The 19,778-nt window shown below is 39.2% G+C and overlaps 1 protein-coding gene across 1 annotated transcript in view; it reads left to right on the top strand.

Annotated features, from left to right (window-relative positions):
- LOC126249437 (nucleosome-remodeling factor subunit NURF301) overlaps positions 1–19,778 on the top strand; it is a 320,790-nt gene that overhangs the window by 81,721 nt on the left and 219,291 nt on the right. The window contains exons 11-14 of the mRNA XM_049951093.1: positions 309–457; positions 4,010–4,154; positions 4,825–5,076; positions 12,371–12,555. Of these exons, the coding sequence (XP_049807050.1) occupies positions 309–457; positions 4,010–4,154; positions 4,825–5,076; positions 12,371–12,555 (731 nt within the window). The remainder of the gene's footprint in view (positions 1–308; positions 458–4,009; positions 4,155–4,824; positions 5,077–12,370; positions 12,556–19,778) is intronic.

Here is a 19,778-nt window from a genome sequence, read left to right as displayed (position 1 = left end):
TAATGTGATGTTTAAGAGTTGTTTACCATGTGGACTCTGTGATTTCCTGTAAAAGATTTATAACCTGGCTTGCAATATTTAGTAATGCCCACTAAACCTTATTTGTGGTCTAAAGAAAGATACGATTTTTCAGTATGCAGAAAATTTGTAAGTAAATATATGTTATAAGAGTAAAATGCCAAGTATTGTAGGTGATGTATACAGCAGTATTGCAGATTTCTGTAATTAACAAGGCAAATGGGAATGTAATAGCCATAAGAAGTCTTTTGTTTCTTTATGATAGTTATTTTGTTGTTTTTAATTTTCAGGGCATGTGAAACTTCAGAGAATGACAGCTTCTGAACGAGAAGAAAGGAAGCGCCAGGAAAAGAAAGACAAGAAGGATAAAGAAGAGGAAGAAGAAAGAAACAGACTGACTTACAATTTTGTTAAATATACTCTAGGTTTAAAACACCAGGTCAGTATGACTACCACAGAGTGGAATAAAATAAAAACTTGTGTGGGTCATGATAGTTAACTGCTCATTAGAAGCACATTATGTGCAAAGCTCACAATTATTATGAATATTAGTTGCAGTGAGATGTTTAGTCGTCTCTGGATAAGTATCGATGATTTGTTCTATAGTGGCTAAAGCCACAGAGTGAATACTGAAGAGAATTTCCTTGGATAGGTTATTAAGCATCCACTTTGTTCTGACAGATCTTCCTCGATTCACAACTTCATCTGTATTCCGATCCATGATCTCAGTAGTTATGCCTGTTACTGCTTGTCTTGTGTATTCTTGCTTGGAGTTACTAACTAGCCCTTCCCTTATCTCTACAGCTCATGCATAGAATATGTGATCAGAATTTATTTTATGAGTGTTGATTTGTATTAGGATTGTAACCAATGTCTGTATTATGACTGACATTCATAATAAATTGATTAGCTAGAGCTGTTGTGATTTCACTGATATATAAGCCTTCATTTTGTATTTATTACAGCTCTTACATGTAAATGAATGTTTTGCCATTAGGTATGTACCTTTTAACATTTTGCGTGGAGGTCCTGGGTGAAATACAAATACTGTAAAAATATTGGTAATGACTCATCATATAGTTGAAGTGTTGAGTGTTTGATAGACACACAAACAAGACAGAAAATAGTGCTGATCTTTAAAGTGTCCATTCAGAGGTAACTACCACAAAAAACCACACACACAGCTATGATGACTCAGCTTTGGAGCTCAACTGAGGTGAGGGGTTGTATTGGGTGGGGTGGGTGAGAAGAGAAAGGAGGTGGAGGGAGGGATGACTGATGGCTGGGAGGGAGAGGCTGAAAAGGAAAGGGATGGAACTTTGGCACTGTCGAGCTCGCCCTGTTGCAGGCTGGGAGAGTTTCATGTGGCATACAATAAGGTGGAAGAGTGGATAGGGAGGAGGAGGAGGCAGTGGAGAGTAAAGTGTGAGTGTAAATTTATGCGGTGAAGTGGGTGGTATGGTTTCAGAGTGGACACGAGTGGGGCAGGGGCTAGTGGAGTATGAGGCCAGGAAGAGTGCAGGAACAAAGGAGATGTTGTAAGGGCAATTCCCATCTATGCGATTCAGAGTACCTAACATTATTAGGTAGCATGCAGGTGCCACAGATTGTGAACCACCCACTTAAGTCGAGCATGCTGTGCCGCTGGCGGGTCAAGTGCTCTTGACCACAGTTTGGTGGTGGGCATTCGTTCAGGGGCACAGCTAGTTATGGTCATGGTCACATAAATGATTGTGCAAACCTTAAAAAACAGAGCTATTATATCTTGTATGACATGTCTGCTTTCACAGATGGCCTAGTCGCTGATACAATAGATTGTACCTGTGACAGGACTGCTCCAGAGTCTTCCAAAGGGATATGAACTGTGGGGCAAAGGACTGAGAGTAGGTGTGGAATAGGGATGGATCAGGATATTTTGTAGTAGCACTTTATTTTATGAGAGAGATCCTAAGTGTGATGATCATTTCCGAACATTGTTGTAGACAGTTGAAGTCCTGGCAAAGAATGTGGTTAGTTTGTTACAGTCCATGGTTATAATGGGTAATGGGCAGGAGAGGGATTGGGGGGGGGGGTTCCTTTGCAATTGGTTCATGGTGATGATTGACTCATTAGGGGCATGTGTGAGTAGTTTGTCTAGTTGTCAGCAGACACACTATAACCCCCATCCTCGGACTCCTCAGGCACCTTAACCATTAAAATTCAGTTAGTCTCATTTCATCAGAATCTCTACTTATTACTTTAGTGTCCAAAGTTCGAAAATAAATCAGTGGAACAAGATGAAAAGAAATGAGAAACAGGTCAGCGTTGTAGCTTTGCAGGTGGGACAGCGCTCTTTGGCCTGTTACATGAGGAGCCTACTTGCCCATTAGGCTGCCACAACATTAAACGTAATTTGTCAATGCACATTTGATGTGCTTCCATTATTCTAAGAATTCTTTAGGAACACATTTTGTTACACTATAATTTATAGAAAGCTTCATATTTTGTAATCACTGACTTATAGTCCGACACGCACATTGTGTGAAAATGGTTCCAGTACCTGCATTAATCCAAAAAGGTGTCTCAGAGACTGTGCCCATGCTTGATAACAGTAGCTGCTAGTCCAGCATCACTCCAGATATGCAGTAGATATTGTTCTGAAATTGGCGTATAATTTCAGTCTACCAGGATAGTTCATTTCAGTAGATTCATTACTGTAGTTTGAGGAATTCTTTATTCTCCAATACCATTGACCTGCCTTGATAACAGTGAAGTGAGTTACATTGGAGAAAAGATGAGAAAAGTAATAGATATAGTCTCTCAGTTCATCATTGCCCCTCAGTTTTTGTATTGGAATTCCCCACTACATTCTCTACCAATCGTTCCTTAGCTATATTCATTTTCTTCATATCTCACATAAGCTCCTTTTATTATCTTATTACCTGTACATTTATATGTCTATTCTATCCCATATTTCTTAGCTAGCCCTTGAGAAATCATTTGTTCATAACTTAAATGTGTGTTAGTATAACATTCTTAACTCTCAAGCAAGCACACGATTTTTCATTAACAGTAATGAAACAAACATTTAATTGCATCACTCTTTTGCTGCATATAAGTGTTACCCCACAGTAATGACACACCCGAAGCATTAAACAGTGCAGTTCCATCACACCTCTACCAATTGCCAACTTGATTACTGTCCGCCCCCGGTAGCTGAGTGGTCAGTGTGACAGAATGTCAATCCTAAAGGCTGGGGTTCGTTTCTCGACTGGGATGGAGATTTTCTCCACTCAGGAAGTGGGTGTTGTGTTGTCCTGATAATCATCATTTCATCCCCATCGATGCACAAGTCGCCGAAGTGGCATCAAATCGAAAGACTTGCACCCGGCGAACGGTCTACCCGACGGGAGGCCCTAGTCACACGTCATTTATTTACTTGATTACTAATTATCTTGTAGATAACTGTCTCATTGTGGAACTGTGCTAATACCTCAGAATCAGGATGTTTTCTTGCACAGATCATAAATTTTTTTCTCGTCTAGCTTGCTGTTTATTTTATATTGCTACTACTCATTTGGACATATGACAACTCAACCTATTACTGTGTTAGCTGAAGCAATAATGAACAAATAAGTATGGGCTCGCAATTGTAAAACAACAACGGAATGGGACAAAAGAATGTTATTTGCGATTGGAGCACTTTAAACACAGGTGCGCCCACTCGAGGGTTAATAACAGAGCTTTACATTTATTCAACTTTAAAATAAATATTCTGTTGTTAGCTAGGAAAGTTGAAATAGTGAGAATAAACCGTAGAATAAGACAATAAAAAGCAATAGATCTTTTATCTTTGCAGTAAATAAATTTTTGGTATTTTGTCTAATTTTTAAGTCTAGTTTACTGTACTGTTATGCGCTGAGAGCCTGCAACTATATGCTACATTTGTATGTAGGAAAATCAGCATGTGCAGAAGATGAAATATATTTATTACAGATATTTTCTGTTCCAGGTGTGGAAGCAAAAAGGTGAAGAGTACAGAATACATGGGCAATGGGGATGGCTTTGGCTGTCAACAACTCGTAAATATAGACTTCAAGACTGTCATAAAATGGGTCTTCGAGCAGGACCTCAGAAAATAATGGTCCAGGTTCAAGGTATCACACATTATAAACACTTTCGAATTATGATGGAATGTGCACAGTGGAAGTTATTACTATCACACTCTCCCATTTAATGCAGTGATAATCTTATTACAGTCTTCTGAACACACACAAATATTGAAAAATAATGAAAAGTATATGTGCACATATTTTGAACTTAGGGGTACATTTTGATCCACCTCTAGATAATATCTACAGTAAAATAATAACAGATTTCTTAGAATCCAACTTAAGAGGATGCTGAAGTCATAGTAGCAAAGGTTGCACTAGATGATATTTTTCTTTTATTTACAGTGTTTTAATTTTTTATTCATGATTTTTACCATATCCCCTTAATTTGGCAGAATTTGTTTATGGCCTGCTATTGTTTGATGAATAGCGAACTCAATCTAACCTGCATTACGTGTTATAGTCATTAGTACATTTCTTTTTCTTCATTTTTTCTCTTTATTACACGAAAGCAGGACATGACTGAAAATGTTTATGAACATTTTTGTGCTGTCAGGAAAGACATCTAAACAAATATTTGATGGATGAAGTTTCACTGCATTATACCTGATTGATATAAACTTTAGGGGTAATGCCAGTTTTGATTGCTGTTATGATCATTTTTGTGTTAAACATTGTTTCTAAATTACAATTTGGTATTAAATTTTTGTTCTAGATGATAAAGGAATCAAAATATTGGCTGTTGATCCAAACACATATAAATTTTTGCTAAAGAAAAGTATGGAAGATCAGTTACAAGTCACAGATGGAATTAAGATAAAATATGAGGCAGGGAACAACAACAGTGATCCCTTGAAAGTGAAAGTTGAGCCAAATGCAACTAAAAATTCATTGAAACCTGAACTAACTGATGAAAATACAAGTAAGCTTCCAGTAAAGGAAGAAAAAGATAAAGAACAGAAAGGAGGTGAGACTTGGTATCATTCAGATGCTTCTTAATTTAAAATAAGTTTCTGTGAAGCAAAACATTTTTTTTAATCATTTTTGCATGAATTGTCATTTTATGAAAAGAGAATATTATGTGATGCCACTTCTATGTAAATATATTACATGGGAGTGCTCAATTTGAACCAGCCAGTAGTAAATAAATTCTAATTACTTTTATATATGTGGAGTCTGTTTTTTTGTATATTTCCTAAAGAACAGACGCCATACACATAATAGTAATATATATGCCTCGACAGCATTTCATATCTTCAGTGTGAATGCACCATAAGTACAATCTCTTGAGGGAATCGTGCGATATGCTATGAGCAGTGAGGAAAATGGACAGGGGGCACTACAGAAGTGGAATGTGACAAATTGGGAATTTGTGTTCAATGGGAAGTGTAACAGGATGGCTGAAGCAGTTAATGTGGCCGCCTGCTCTGCAAAGTTGGAAATCCAGGTTTGAGTCCTGGTCCTACACAAATTTTAACTTGTTGCCATTGAATTATTTCAGTGCTTTCATGCAGCTGACATCAGTATTTCTGTTCCATCATGTAAATTCTAATTAGTCCATTCAACAAACCTGAAATTATATGTTCATCTCAGCACCAGTACTGTATAAGTATATATCTTAATTGCCTACTTAAGCAGTACTAAATATCACCAGAAAATCATTTGTATTATTAAAAAAAAAAGCTATTTATGGATCTTTTCATCTTCAATACTTGCATGTGTCAGTACAAAATATGATCGGAGAGATTGTTACATGTAATTTATGAATTTTTTTTAGCATTATTGATAGAAGGTATACTTTCTAGCATACAGCTCATTTGATAATTCACTTTCAGTGCACTGTATTTTTGTGACTGACATAATCTTCGTCAGATACTGCTGTTGGTAGTGATCACACTTAGTGTTCTATATACAAGGAAGTGAATGCACAAACTCCTCCTCCTCCTCCTCCTCCTCCTCCTCCTTCTTCTTCTTCTTCTTACCCCAACAATTATTAATGCTACTCATTGAAATGTACACACATGAAAGAATATAATGTGATTTGATAGATAAAAAAAATCTACTCACAAAGCAGTGGCAGGAGAACACACTTATAAAGGTATTGCAGTTTGCAACATTTCAGAGCCACTGGCTCCTTCTCGCAGAAGGGTTGAAGGGGAAGGAAGAGGGGTGAAGGTAAAAGACTGGTGAGGTTTAGGAAACGACAAGTGTTCGGAAAAGTTGTCCAGAACCCTGGGTCATAGGAGACTTACCAGATAGGATGAGAAGGAAAGACTGATTGTTGGGGACTGCGTAGCACAAGATTTGAAAATCTAAGCGCTTAAAGATGGAAGGTAGGGTAACACACAAGACAAGAAATTACTGCCAAAATATCATGAACGAGGTGATACGAGCAGAAAGCTAAGTGTATTGTATGTGGTAGAGGTGGGAGGACGGGTGAGGAGAGGGACAGGAAAAAGTTGACAGGTCAGGACATGAAAATATAGAAAACTAAAATGGAGTGAAGAAAGAAATAGTTGCTGGGAAGAAATGCTGATATTGAAGAAATTAGTGTAAGTTAAGGCCAGGTGGATGATGATAAGCAAGGACATGTAATGCTAGTTCCCATCTGTGGAGTTCTGAGAAACTGGTGTCTGGGGGAAGAATCCAGATGGCATGTGTGGTGACACAGGCATTGTGGTCACAATTTTCATGTTGTAGAGCATGCTCTGCAACAGAATATTGCTAGTATACTATCTCTGCCTACATCCATTCAACCTAACTGATAACTTGGTGGTAGTCACACTGATGTTAAATGCCAACCAGAGTTTATATAATAGCTGACACATGACATGTCCTTTAAAAGGTGGCTTTCCCTTTGATAGTACATATTTTGCCAGTTATAGGGCTGGCACAGGTAGCTGTAGCGGGGAGGATAGGGCAAGTATTATGGTGGTGATGGCCACAGGGGTAGGGGCCGTAGCGTGGGGAAATTGATGCAGAAGGAGTATAACGCCTTACAAGGATATTGCGGAGATTGGGAGGATAGTGAAAGTTATACTATGCATTGTGGGCAAAATGTTGGACAGAATGGACCTCACTTCAGGACATGATTTTAGGAAGTTAGTCTTGTCAAAGTAGCTGATTAATACATTCAAGACAAGGGTAATACTAAGTGACAAGAGGCATACTGCTAACTTGTTTTTTGAATGGTTCAGCAGTACCAGGATTGGATGTGAATTCCCCAGAAATCTGCTTTTGAACTAGGCTGGTGGGTTAATTACGTCTGTTGAAGGCTGAGGTGAGAATGGTGGTGTATTTCTGTACGGAGCCTGCATCTGAAAATATACCATATTTACTCGAATGTAAGCCACATTCAAATTTAAGCCGCACCTGAAAAATGAGACTCTAAATCAAGGAAAAAAAATTTTCCCGAATCTAAGCTGCACCTGAAATTTGAGACTCGAAATTCAAGGTGAGAGAAAAGTTTTAGGACGTACCTCCAAATCGAAACAAAATTGGTCCATTATAATATGAGACATATTTTAGGTCGAATGACTGACGATACAGCTACAGTAGTTTGGTTCGAGTCGAAAGCTTAGCAGTTAAGCTTTGCCAGGTAGCCATTGCTATGCGTCAGGCTCTCCGTCTGTATTTGTACGGGTACCCTTCCTTTTTCACGTGCTTCGTCTGGTTTGAATTGATTGCTTATTTTTATTTGGTCTGGTAAGTGCCGTTCTCTTTGTTATAGGTGTTTACGTCACTCTAAGCTGAAAATGCATTACTGTATTGTGCCATGCATTGTTTGTCGCCTTCTGATAATGAGTGTTTACGGCCTGTCGCCACTCGCTGCTTGGCTTGCTTTTGTGCATGGTACCGCCGCTTACAATTTAAAAAAAAAAAAAAAAAAAAAAAAAAGAGAGAGAGAGAGAGAGAGACAGGAATCGTCTCATTAGCGAAACAATGGCAAGAGACTGCTATTTGTTGTTACTTACATTGCTGCTTTCTTTGATAATGATCAACAAGAACCAAATAATAGACTGCGTATGATAGAAAATGTTCTGAACAAGAGTTTAACGAAAATTTTTCTCCGTTTGAAAATCTTTGCAGACGCCTCTTTTAGTACATTACATTCTGCACCGAAATTAGAGTCATCTTAGATTTAAAAATTTAGTCAATTGCCGTGCTTCATTTCTGACTGTATCACTATTAGGCATAAGAATAATACGAATATAAACATGACATGATATGTGTATTCTTCCACGTTTGCTGTTGTCTCACTCTAGTTTTGTAGTTTATTAGGCAGACAGGATTTAAATGAGATAGCTGCAAACACTAAAGAATACATGACAAAATGTTTATATTCGTATTATTCTTATGGTGAAGAGAATACTGCACGTGATTCACAATTCATAAAAGTTCCTATTAGCAACCATCTCTTCTCATTCTCACAGGTAGGAAAAAATTCAGAATGTAGAGTTTACCCATATTGACAGACATCCCAAACAGTCTTGCCAGTCGGATTTTCATAGTACATTGAAATGCTGCTACATTCGAAGATGAGCAATACGAAATTTGTATTTCCTTCGTTGGATAATGTATGAAAATGCAGTAGTCGAAACTCGGGGCGGAGAAAACAGCTCCCCCCCCCCCCCCCCCCCCCTTGACGCAGAGGTTATGGCACCAGTATTTATCTTTGTGCCTGCAAAGCAAGCCTGTGTAGCGCTACATATATTCGACGGCAGAAGTTAGTTGTGGCGGCACCTACCAACATTTTTCAGAACTTCCGCTTACTTTGCACTCGATTCTAAGCCTCAGGCGATTTTTTGGATTACAAAAACCGGAAAAAAGTGCAGCTTAGATTCGAGTAAATATGGTACCTAGCCTCAAATGTCAAGGCTATATGGGAAGAAATGTTTGACATGGAAAGGATGGCAACTGTCAGAATGTAAGTACAATTTTATGTTGGTAGGGTTAATGTTAACAGAAGTGTGTAGCTGACCTTCAGTGAGGATGAGGTCAACTTCAAGGAAAGTGGCATGGGATTAGGAATAGGACATTATGAAATTTAATTGGGATAATCTATTTAGAGATTCCAAGAATTTTAACAGGTCAGGCTCACTGTGAGTCCATATGCCAAAGATGTCATCAACGCACCTAAACCAAAACAGCGACTGAAATCTTATAGGTCCCAGGAAAGAATGGTGTCCCATTACAGATCCTATTTTTCCACATGATCTCCTACCAGCTCTATGGATATCCTCCAACAAGACACAAAGGCATGTGTGTCCTGTCAGTACCAGTCTTTGTTCTGTTCACAAAACCATTTCTTCGCTGCGCAAATCACCTCCTTGTCATCCTCGAAATGTTATCCATAAATTCTACCCTTTAATAGCCTGTACACTTAAGTCTGAGGGAATTAGGTCAGACGTGCAGGGTGGATGGGGTAACAATGTCCAACCTTGTTTCATGATATCCATTCTTATATTTTATCCAGACAGCAATTTACCCTTCCAAAGGAATTTTTTGCAAGTTTTGTGAAATAATGTGACTATGCAACTGATGCAGAAGAGGGGAGGCCAAATGCTGATAGGTTTCCTGGTCAATCAAAGAAACTACTGGCTTCACATCAACCTGGAACTGGATTTTAATACTGTTGATATTCAGCTCAATGAAGGGATTATTAGGCACTTAGTTGTTCTGCTAATACTGGAGTTAAATTAAAAACCAATGCTTCGTTGGGTTCTGCCACCCATAATGTATTGGCGAACACCGGCACATTGTTCTCCTGCTCTGGCGCCTTATTGCCACAAGTGCCCACACTTGAGACACATGTATTTAAAAAGAAAAGGGCAGTGGACACTGGCAATGATCATGGTGTGTTAAACAGTCTGGACAAGACTTAAACATCAGTGGGGACAAACCTGAGGCTGAGGTGGGGCATCCTCTGTGATCTGCCGCAGGTACAAAAGGGAATGCTGACTATCTGTAATCTCTTCACAGCTGAAATGGTTGTCACAATTGGGGAATGTTTCATATTTCATAAGGAACTTATGCTCTAACTTGAGCTACTTCTAGATGCCTGGTATGACTGTTTCTGTTTATCAAGTCTTTCGAAATCTACTTGGGAGCAATAATGTGACTGTGTAGCTGATGCAGAAGAGGGGAGGCCAAATGCCAATAGGTTTCCTGGTCACAAGTCATGTCTTTAGTGTCATCCAGGTGACTGATTTGTTGAAGTGTGGCAGAAAGCTTAGCTATTTACCAACAACATGAGAGCTGATGCAGACATCTCTGACTTCCGGCAGTATTTGAGATTGTGCTTAACTTAGGGTTGGATGATTTCAAAGCTCTAGTCTGGACCTCTTTTGTCTGGTGCTAACCTTACAACTACCTCTGTGATTAAAGAATCAGCATTCGAGACACCACAGTTACTACATTCAAACTTGCACATGTTGGCAAGCCCTTGCAAATCCACTGTTCAGGAAACACAAGACTAGTCTCTGCATTTCCATATTGCTAAAAATGTAATCTCGCAACCACTTTATGCACTTGGTGGCAGAAATGATCACTCAGCAAACTGCACTATTCATTAAATTCTGATGCTGTAGGGCCTATGCGCAGATGCAGCTTTTGCGCAATCTTATACAAACTACAACTACAACAACAACAACTACTACCACTACTGCTACTACTCCTGCTGTTACTGCTGAGTAACAAAGTGCTCTGGATTGCGAGATCTGGTATGTTTTGTACCTTGCAACACAGCATAAAGCAGGTAGTTTTTGCACCTTTCTAGGTTTCATGAAACACAGTGACTGGTGTGGTGGATGCAAAGGCTCCCCTGTATGTCCTTGTTCTGCCAGCTATAGGCCCATGTTTCAGATCAGCTGTGCATTGGTTAAGCTATTCCTGCATCTGCTCCTGCTGTCGTCATTGCAGTAGCATATATTCTTGCTGTTGTTCCTGCAGTGTTATTTGATACTGCCAAAATGCCAGAAACTTATGATCTATCATTACAAGTTTATTCACACGTGAGAGTCAGCTTCGTAGCCACTTTAGTAATGTGCGACCAGATGTGGGAATGCCACTAGTTGGTTTCCGAGAAACTGGAGTGGCCATAAAGTAGATGATGATGACAGTACACAATTCTGAAAGACAAACAGAGAGTAATCCAAAATGTGGAAGCTTAAGAATTATCAACTGCATAAAAACAAAGTCACAACAGCAAACCGGGAGAAAAACCGAGAGTAAATGAGTAACCACGTGCAAAAATAATGCTATCAACTGTAAAATTTTGGAAACATCAACACAACTGGAGGAGAAAAACGCTCACACTTTCCTCCTAACTTATGCTGCCAGAGGGTCTTGCCAACTGTCGCAAGGTCAGTGCTGCCCACAGTGTAGACATGAAACCAAACTGCTGTTTATGGCCAGTACTAGTATGTTCATCTTGACCTTGATATCAGAGTCCAACGAGGATAGTAAAATGCCAGAGGGTTGGGTGTGATAAAGTACTGTCACAGCAGATTTTATGGAGCTGGGGATGGGTTAAGACCTGGAAAACCATTGCAGCATTTACTCATGCCAGCATAACAGTTAGTTCTTAATGAGTTGTGCTTATTTGTTAATAATATTATAAATAATTCAAACAAAGGTCTGTCTGTATGTTTTGCAATGTTTGGATTAGTGTAGAAATATCTTTGCCTATGATGAATTGTCTTGTATTCCTAGTTACAAAGTTTGTAGAGAGCTACAACTTGATGTAACACTGCAAGTCAGTATTGCGAAGTATGTGGTATTAAAAGTGTTAGGAATTCTCCGTCCCTTATTTAACTGCATGTATTAGATTTGTCATAATACTATTTTCAGTGTGCCTTATTTGTTGAACATGAAACATACTAAGACCCGAATAGCTCAATTAATTAATTGCATGTATTTTTTTTGCTTTTTTTTAAAGTATTTGTTGCATTTTGTATGACATGTAATGATGATCATTTAATATGCAACAGCTACAGATTAGATTGCTAAAAGAACAACATTTCAGTACATTAGTTACTGGAAGGAACGCTGTAGCACATGTTTGATTTGAAAGAGGGAGAAGTGGTGATTATATGTGAAGCATTGATCGAGCAAATATAATTTTTAGCTGTCTGATTCCAGTTTTGTTATTGGAAATGAAAAAAGAAAATGATTTAGACATTTTAATATTATACTGTCTTGGTGAAAAAAGCTGCAAAAACTTGTTCTGGTATTTAACAGAATTTTTTTATCTATTTTAGTTGCATTAAAAAACCTAAAGGTTTTCCCACCAATTACAAAGTTTGAAGAAATAAATATTACAAAGGCACTGACATCTCCTGGACGACTATATTACCCAAAAATTGCAAGGAAGTCAAGATTAGATGAATTTCTAAGCAGAAGAACACATTTGAAAATACTGGAAGAAAGGAAGCTGGCTCAGAATGTAAGTTTTTAAATAGATTATTTCAGCATTTATTGAAATTTGTTTTGTGTACCCGAAGTTTCAAAACAGTGCAATATCTGAATTACACATAGCACATTCTTCTACTATTAAACAAAGGATGCTATCATTTTCTATTAATATGATGTCATAATGTTGAGGAACAATAATTACTACAGCTGTGTGGCTTCCCATTCATCATGCCATGTGTGGATTTTCTGAGTTAACAAAGCATGCAAATTCCTACACTTCTTCATTCATGAAATTTCATATACTTATGGTGGTGGTTTGAGGAGATAAAATTATTATTGCATGCATATATCGAAACTGTGGCACCAATATGAAATTGGCTAAATACATTCATACTGAATCAGTTTTAGTCTAGCAAATAAGTGCATTTGCTCTTTATAATGTTAAAAAATTTGACCTATATGCAGCAGTCACCAACTCAGTCCTTGTACGGTGATGGAAAGTACTTGTTCAGGGTGTATATGTCCAGAGACAAGCGGGAAATCTAGAAAAAAACTGGGATTTTTTTCATCCAGGAAAAATTTAGGCCTTTTTTGGAATTCCGGAAATTTTTAATTGTTTTAGTTTTCAGACAAATTTTTGTAATTTTGACTGGTAAGAATTGATATTCTAACAAAGAATTTTACTTTAGCCTGTTGCTGCAGAATAATACTGCACCAGTAGAAAGATAAATGAGAGAATAATAACAAATACTAACAAAGAGATAGAGGGGCTGGCCAGTACTTACCTCAGCTCAGTACAGCCGATAGATACACACAAAACAGAACTGAAAATTTAAGTTCCTAGCTTTCGGAACAAATGTTCCTTCATCGGGGAGGAGAGAGGGGAAAGAAAGGGAAGAAGGGAAAGGAGATTCAGTTACTCACAACCCAGGTTATGAAGCAAATGTTCCTTCATCGGGGAGGAGAGAGGGGAAAGAAAGGGAAGAAGGGAAAGGAGATTCAGTTACTCACAACCCAGGTTATGAAGCAACAGGGAAAGGAAAATAGGGAGGGTAGCAAGGATGGAGGCATGGTTGTCAGAGGGAAGCCAAAGATATTCTACTGTAAGTACTGTCCCCCCCCCCCCCCCCCATGAACCACGGACCTTGCCGTTGGTGGGGAGGCTTGCGTGCCTCAGCGATACAGATGGCCATACCGTAGGTGCAACCACAACGGAGGGGTATCTGTTGAGAGGCCAGACAAACATGTGGTTCCTGAAGAGGGGCAGCAGCCTTTTCAGTAGTTGCAGGGGCAACAGTCTGGATGATTGACTGATCTGGCCTTGTAACATTAACCAAAACGGCCTTGCTGTGCTGGTACTGCGAACGGCTGAAAGCAAGGGGAAACTACAGCCGTAATTTTTCCCGAGGGCATGCAGCTTTACTGTATGATTAAATGATGATGGCGTCCTCTTGGGTAAAATATTCCGGAGGTAAAATAGTCCCCCATTCGGATCTCCGGGCGGGGACTACTCAAGAGGACGTCGTTATCAGGAGAAAGAAAACTGGCATTCTACGGATTGGAGCGTGGAATGTCAGATCCCTTAATCGGGCAGGTAGGTTAGAAAATTTAAAAAGGGAAATGGATAGGTTAAAGTTAGATATAGTGGGAATTAGTGAAGTTCGGTGGCAGGAGGAAGAAGACATTTGGTCAGGTGATTACAGGGTTGTAAATACAAAATCAAATAGGGGTAATGCAGGAGTAGGTTTAATTATGAATAAAAAAAATAGGAGTGCGGGTTAGCAACTACAAACACCATAGTGAACGCATTATTGTGGCCAAGATAGACACAAAGCCCATGCCTACTACAGTAGTACAAGTTTATATGCCAACTAGCTCTGCAGATGATGAAGAAATTGATGAAATGTATGACGAGATAAAAGAAATTATTCAGGTAGTGAAGGGAGATGAAAATTTAATAGTCATGGGTGACTGGAATTCGTCAGTAGGAAAAGGGAGAGAAGGAAACATAGTAGGTGAATATGGATTGGGGGGAAGAAATAAAAGAGGAAGCCGCCTTGTAGAATTTTGCACAGAGCATAAGTTAATCATAGCTAACACTTGGTTCAAGAATCATAAAAGAAGGTTGTATACCTGGAAGAATCCTGGAGATACTAAAAGGTACCAGATAGATTATATAATGGTAAGACAGAGATTTAGGAACCAGGTTTTAAATTGTAAGACATTTCCAGGGGCAGATGTGGATTCTGACCACAATCTATTGGTTATGAACTGCAGATTAAAACTGAAGAAACTGCAAAAAGGTGGGAATTTAAGGAGATGGGGCCTGGATAAACTGAAAGAACCAGATGTTGTAGAGAGTTTCAGGGAGAGCATAAGGGAACAATTGACAGGAATGGGGGAAAGAAATACAGTAGAAGAAGAATGGGTAGCTCTGAGGGATGAAGTAGTGAAGGCAGCAGAGGATCAAGTAGGTAAAAAGACGAGGGCTAATAGAAATCCTTGGGTAACAGAAGAAATATTGAATTTAATTGATGAAAGGAGAAAATATAAAAATGCAGTAAATGAAGCAGGCAAAAAGGAATACAAACGTCTCAAAAACGAGATCGACAGGAAGTGCAAAATGGCTAAGCAGGGATGGCTAGAGGACAAATGTAAGGATGTAGAGGCTTATCTCACTAGGGGTAAGATAGATACTGCCTACAGGAAAATTAAAGAGACCTTTGGAGAGAAGAGAACCACTTGTATGAATATCAAGAGCTCAGATGGCAACCCAGTTCTAAGCAAAGAAGGGAAGGCAGAAAGGTGGAAGGAGTATATAGAGGGTTTATACAAGGGCGATGTACTTGAGGACATTATTATAGAAATGGAAGAGGATGTAGATGAAGATGAAATGGGAGATAAGATACTGCGTGAAGAGTTTGACAGAGCACTGAAAGACCTGAGTCGAAACAGGGCCCCGGGAGTAGACAACATTCCATTAGAACTACTGATGGCCTTGGGAGAGCCAGTCATGACAACTCTCTACCATCTGGTGAGCAAGATGTATGAGACAGGCGAAATACCCACAGACTTCAAGAAGAATATAATAATTCCAATCCCAAAGAAAGCAGGTGTTGACAGATGTGAAAATTACCGAACTATCAGTTTAATAAGTCACGGCTGCAAAATACTAACGCGAATTCTTTACAGACGAATGGAAAAACTGGTAGAAGCGGACCTCGGGGAAGATCAGTTTGGATTCCGTAGAAATGTTGGAACACATGAGGCAATACTAACCTTACGACTTATCTTAGAAGAAAGATTAAGAAAAGGCAAACCTACGTTTCTAGCATTTGTAGACTTAGAGAAAGCTTTTGACAATGTTAACTGGAATACTCTCTTTCAAATTCTGAAGGTGGCAGGGGTAAAATACAGGGAGCGAAAGGCTATTTACAATTTGTACAGAAACCAGATGGCAGTTATAAGAGTTGTGGGGCATGAAAGGGAAGCAGTGGTTGGGAAAGGAGTGAGACAGGGTTGTAGCCTCTCCCCGATGTTATTCAATCTGTATATTGAGCAAGCAGTAAAGGAAACAAAAGAAAAATTCGGAGTAGGTATTAAAATTCATGGAGAAGAAGTAAAAACTTTGAGGTTCGCCGATGACATTGTAATTCTGTCAGAGACAGCAAAGGACTTGGAAGAGCAGTTGAACGGAATGGACAGTGTCTTGAAAGGAGGATATAAGGTGAACATCAACAAAAGCAAAACGAGGATAATGGAATGTGGTCAAAATAATCGGGTGATGCTGAGGGGATTAGATTAGGAAATGAGACACTTAAAGTAGTAAAGGAGTTTTGCTATTTAGGGAGCAAAATAACTGATGATGGTCGAAGTAGAGAGGATATAAAATGTAGACTGGCAATGGCAAGGAAATCGTTTCTAAAGAAGAGAAATTTGTTAACATCGAGTATAGATTTAAGTGTCAGGAAGTCGTTTCTGAAAGTATTTGTATGGAGTGTAGCCATGTATGGAAGTGAAACATGGACGATAACCAGTTTGGACAAGAAGAGAATAGAAGCTTTTGAAATGTGGTGCTACAGAAGAATGCTGAAGATAAGGTGGGTAGATCACGTAACTAATGAGGAGGTATTGAATAGGATTGGGGAGAAGAGAAGTTTGTGGCACAACTTGACTAGAAGAAGTGATCGGTTGGTAGGACATGTTTTGAGGCATCAAGGGATCACAAATTTAGCATTGGAGGGCAGCGTGGAGGGTAAAAATCGTAGAGGGAGACCAAGAGATCAATATACTAAGCAGATTCAGAAGGATGTAGGTTGCAGTAGGTACTGGGAGATGAAGAAGCTTGCACAGGATAGAGTACCATGGAGAGCTGCATCAAACCAGTCTCAGGACTGAAGACCACAACAACAACAAGTACTGTGCCAGCTTCAAACCAAAGAGGATGCATACAGAAGTAAAGAGATATATAGTATAAAGATAAATTGTTGTAATTACACCAATAACCTGACCAGTGCTTTCCTCTCCCGCAACTATCCTGCAGACCTTGTCCACAAACAGATTTCCCGAGCAATACATTCCTCCCCATCCAACAACAACATTCCTACCCCCAGACCACACAGAAGCATCCCCCTTCTCACCCAATATTATCCTGGCCTCGAAAACATCAACAAATTACTCCGCCGGGGATATGACTTTCTCAAGTCAACCCCTGAAATGAGATCATCCCTTGCCAAATTCTCCCCACACCACCCAGAGTTGCCTTTCGTCGCCCCCCTAACCTCCGTAACATCCTTGTTAAACCCTACAATATTCCCAGACTACCTTCTCTACCCAGCGGTTCCTACCCCTGTAACCGACCCCGCTGCAAAACCTGTCCCATGCATCCCCCCCACAACCACCTACTCCAGCCCCGCTACTGGCAAAACATACACAATTCAAGGCAGGGCTACGTGTGAAACTACACATGTCATTTATCAACTGACATGCCTGCACTGCACAGCCTTTTACATCAGCATTACAACAACTAAACTGGCTGAGCGCATGAACGGACACAGACAAACTGTCCGCCTAGGAGATGCCCAATACCCAGTAGCGGAGCATGCCCTCCAGCATAATTCTAGGGACCTAGGAACCTGCTACACCGTACGTGCCATTTGGCTTCTCCCACCCAACACCAGTCCCTCTGAACTGCGGAGATGGGAACTTGCACTCCAACACATCCTTTCATCCCGCCATCCCCCTGGACTGAACCTACGTTAAACAACCTCACTCCCATTCACTCTTCAGTCTTCTCCTCTTTCCCTTTCCTCTTTAGCCATTCACGCATCTTTTCATCCTACATAGTTGTGTTTATCTTTATACTATACATCTCTTTACTTCTGTATGCATCCTCTTTGGTTTGAAGCTGGCACAGTACTTACAGTAGAATATCTTTGGCTTCCCTCTGACAACCATGCCTCCATCCTTGCTACCCTCCCTATTTTCCTTTCCCTGTTGCTTCATAACCTGGGTTGTGAGTAACTGAATCTCCTTTCCCTTCTTCCCTTTCTTTCCAGTCTCTCCTCCCCGATGAAGGAACATTTGTTCCGAAAGCTAGGAACTTAAATTTTCAGTTCTGTTTTATGTGTATCTATCGGCTGTACTGAGCTGAGGTAAGTACTGGCCAGCCCCTGTATCTCTTTGTTAGAATAATAACAAATACAGGTTCAGTTGAGAAGAAAATGTGCCATTTATAACAGCAACACACAGTGCACACACAAGTGTCTGCCAGCAGCAAAATGTGTCAAAGACTATGCAATACTTCATAACAACAAACTACTTGCAATGAGTCTTTCTTGTGGACCTCGTTTCAATGAGTGTGACATCACAACTTTTTACATTTCTAACAGGCCGCAGAAAAATGTTGCGAACGATGGTTTGAGAAGTGTTACTTTAAAAGTAAATTTCCTTTTACGCAAGATGAATTATGTTATCTGTGAGAATGTGTGATGAATTACTTAAATCATGGAGCATTATACTCCCATTCAAAACTTAAAACTGAGGACAAAGCACATAGGAAAACTTTTGGCCCAAAAGACCAGACGTTTATGCTATTACTTAAAATTTTACTGGTACATTTGTGTTTGATATATCTTAAAGGGTAACACACCTTAAAAAAGTTCAGGTTTCAAAGTTAGTTTGTCATATTTATTTTTGTTCTTTCATAGATTACAAATTATGTAGTAATGATGGGAAAAAGTATAATTATCCTTGAAAAACAGCGTGAAGTCAATTCTTGAGCAATTACACATGTAATTGGCTTTTCTATGAAAATATGGAACATGTACGCATCCAGGTCACCTAAGAAATGTTTGGTGCACAGCAGTGAAATTTATAATTGTGCTCATCAGAAGTTTTCAGCTGCTGCAATTTAAGCTGTGTTCTAGGATCCTCCTTATCCACTCCTCTTAAACATTTTGATGATCAATATTATATTTGAAAGCTTAGCTTTTATTGTAGCTATATGTGTGCATATTAATTTAAACCATTAACTTGTCTTGTTTGTGCATTTGTGCTACTTAACAATGATGTTGCTATTGGTTGACTACATCACATGTCCTATGCTCTGAATATGTTCTGTCATTGGCTGACGAGATTACGTGACATGAACTGTAATTGGCTGACAAAAGTGTGACACAATCTAAATTTCAATGCTTTGGAAGCTATTATCTATATTTGGTGGAATTTGTGTTTATGCTTTCGTAGTACAAAAATATGCAGTGTAAATGTTTCTGTGCATCAAACATCTTTACAAAACATATTTTTTTCTGGCTTTAGTTTCCTAAAGTGCTGGGAAGTTCTATGTGAGTTTATAAAACCTTCACTATTCAAAGGATTGAGAAGTTTCAGCTTCGAGGAAAAATATATTGTCACTTAACACAGAAAAAAACGTCCTTTGATGTGGAAAAAATTGAATTTTCACCTGGGAAAATTGAATTTTCAGCAGGGAAAATTGAATTTTCAGCAGGGAAAAAGCGTACTTTCACCTGGGAAAAAGTGTGTTTGTAACCAAAAAATCTGGGAAAAATCCGAGAGTTTTTTTTCCCCCCCTACCCGTGTATGCACCCTGTTGTTCGTAAGAATCAACAAACAAAATAGTGAGAGAAGGTAACCATTCACATGCGGTAGAATAATGGATGGAGCACAGGCTCCATCGGTTTAGAGAATTGCTGTAGCTTTCAAACTTAGTGTGAAATGTACCTGTGCATCACA

This window comes from Schistocerca nitens, chromosome 1 (genome assembly GCF_023898315.1).
Source record: "Schistocerca nitens isolate TAMUIC-IGC-003100 chromosome 1, iqSchNite1.1, whole genome shotgun sequence".
Taxonomy (NCBI): Eukaryota; Metazoa; Arthropoda; class Insecta; order Orthoptera; family Acrididae; genus Schistocerca; species Schistocerca nitens.
The sequence above is the reverse complement of the archived record's forward strand: the minus strand, read 5'-3'. Positions and strand labels throughout refer to the sequence as shown.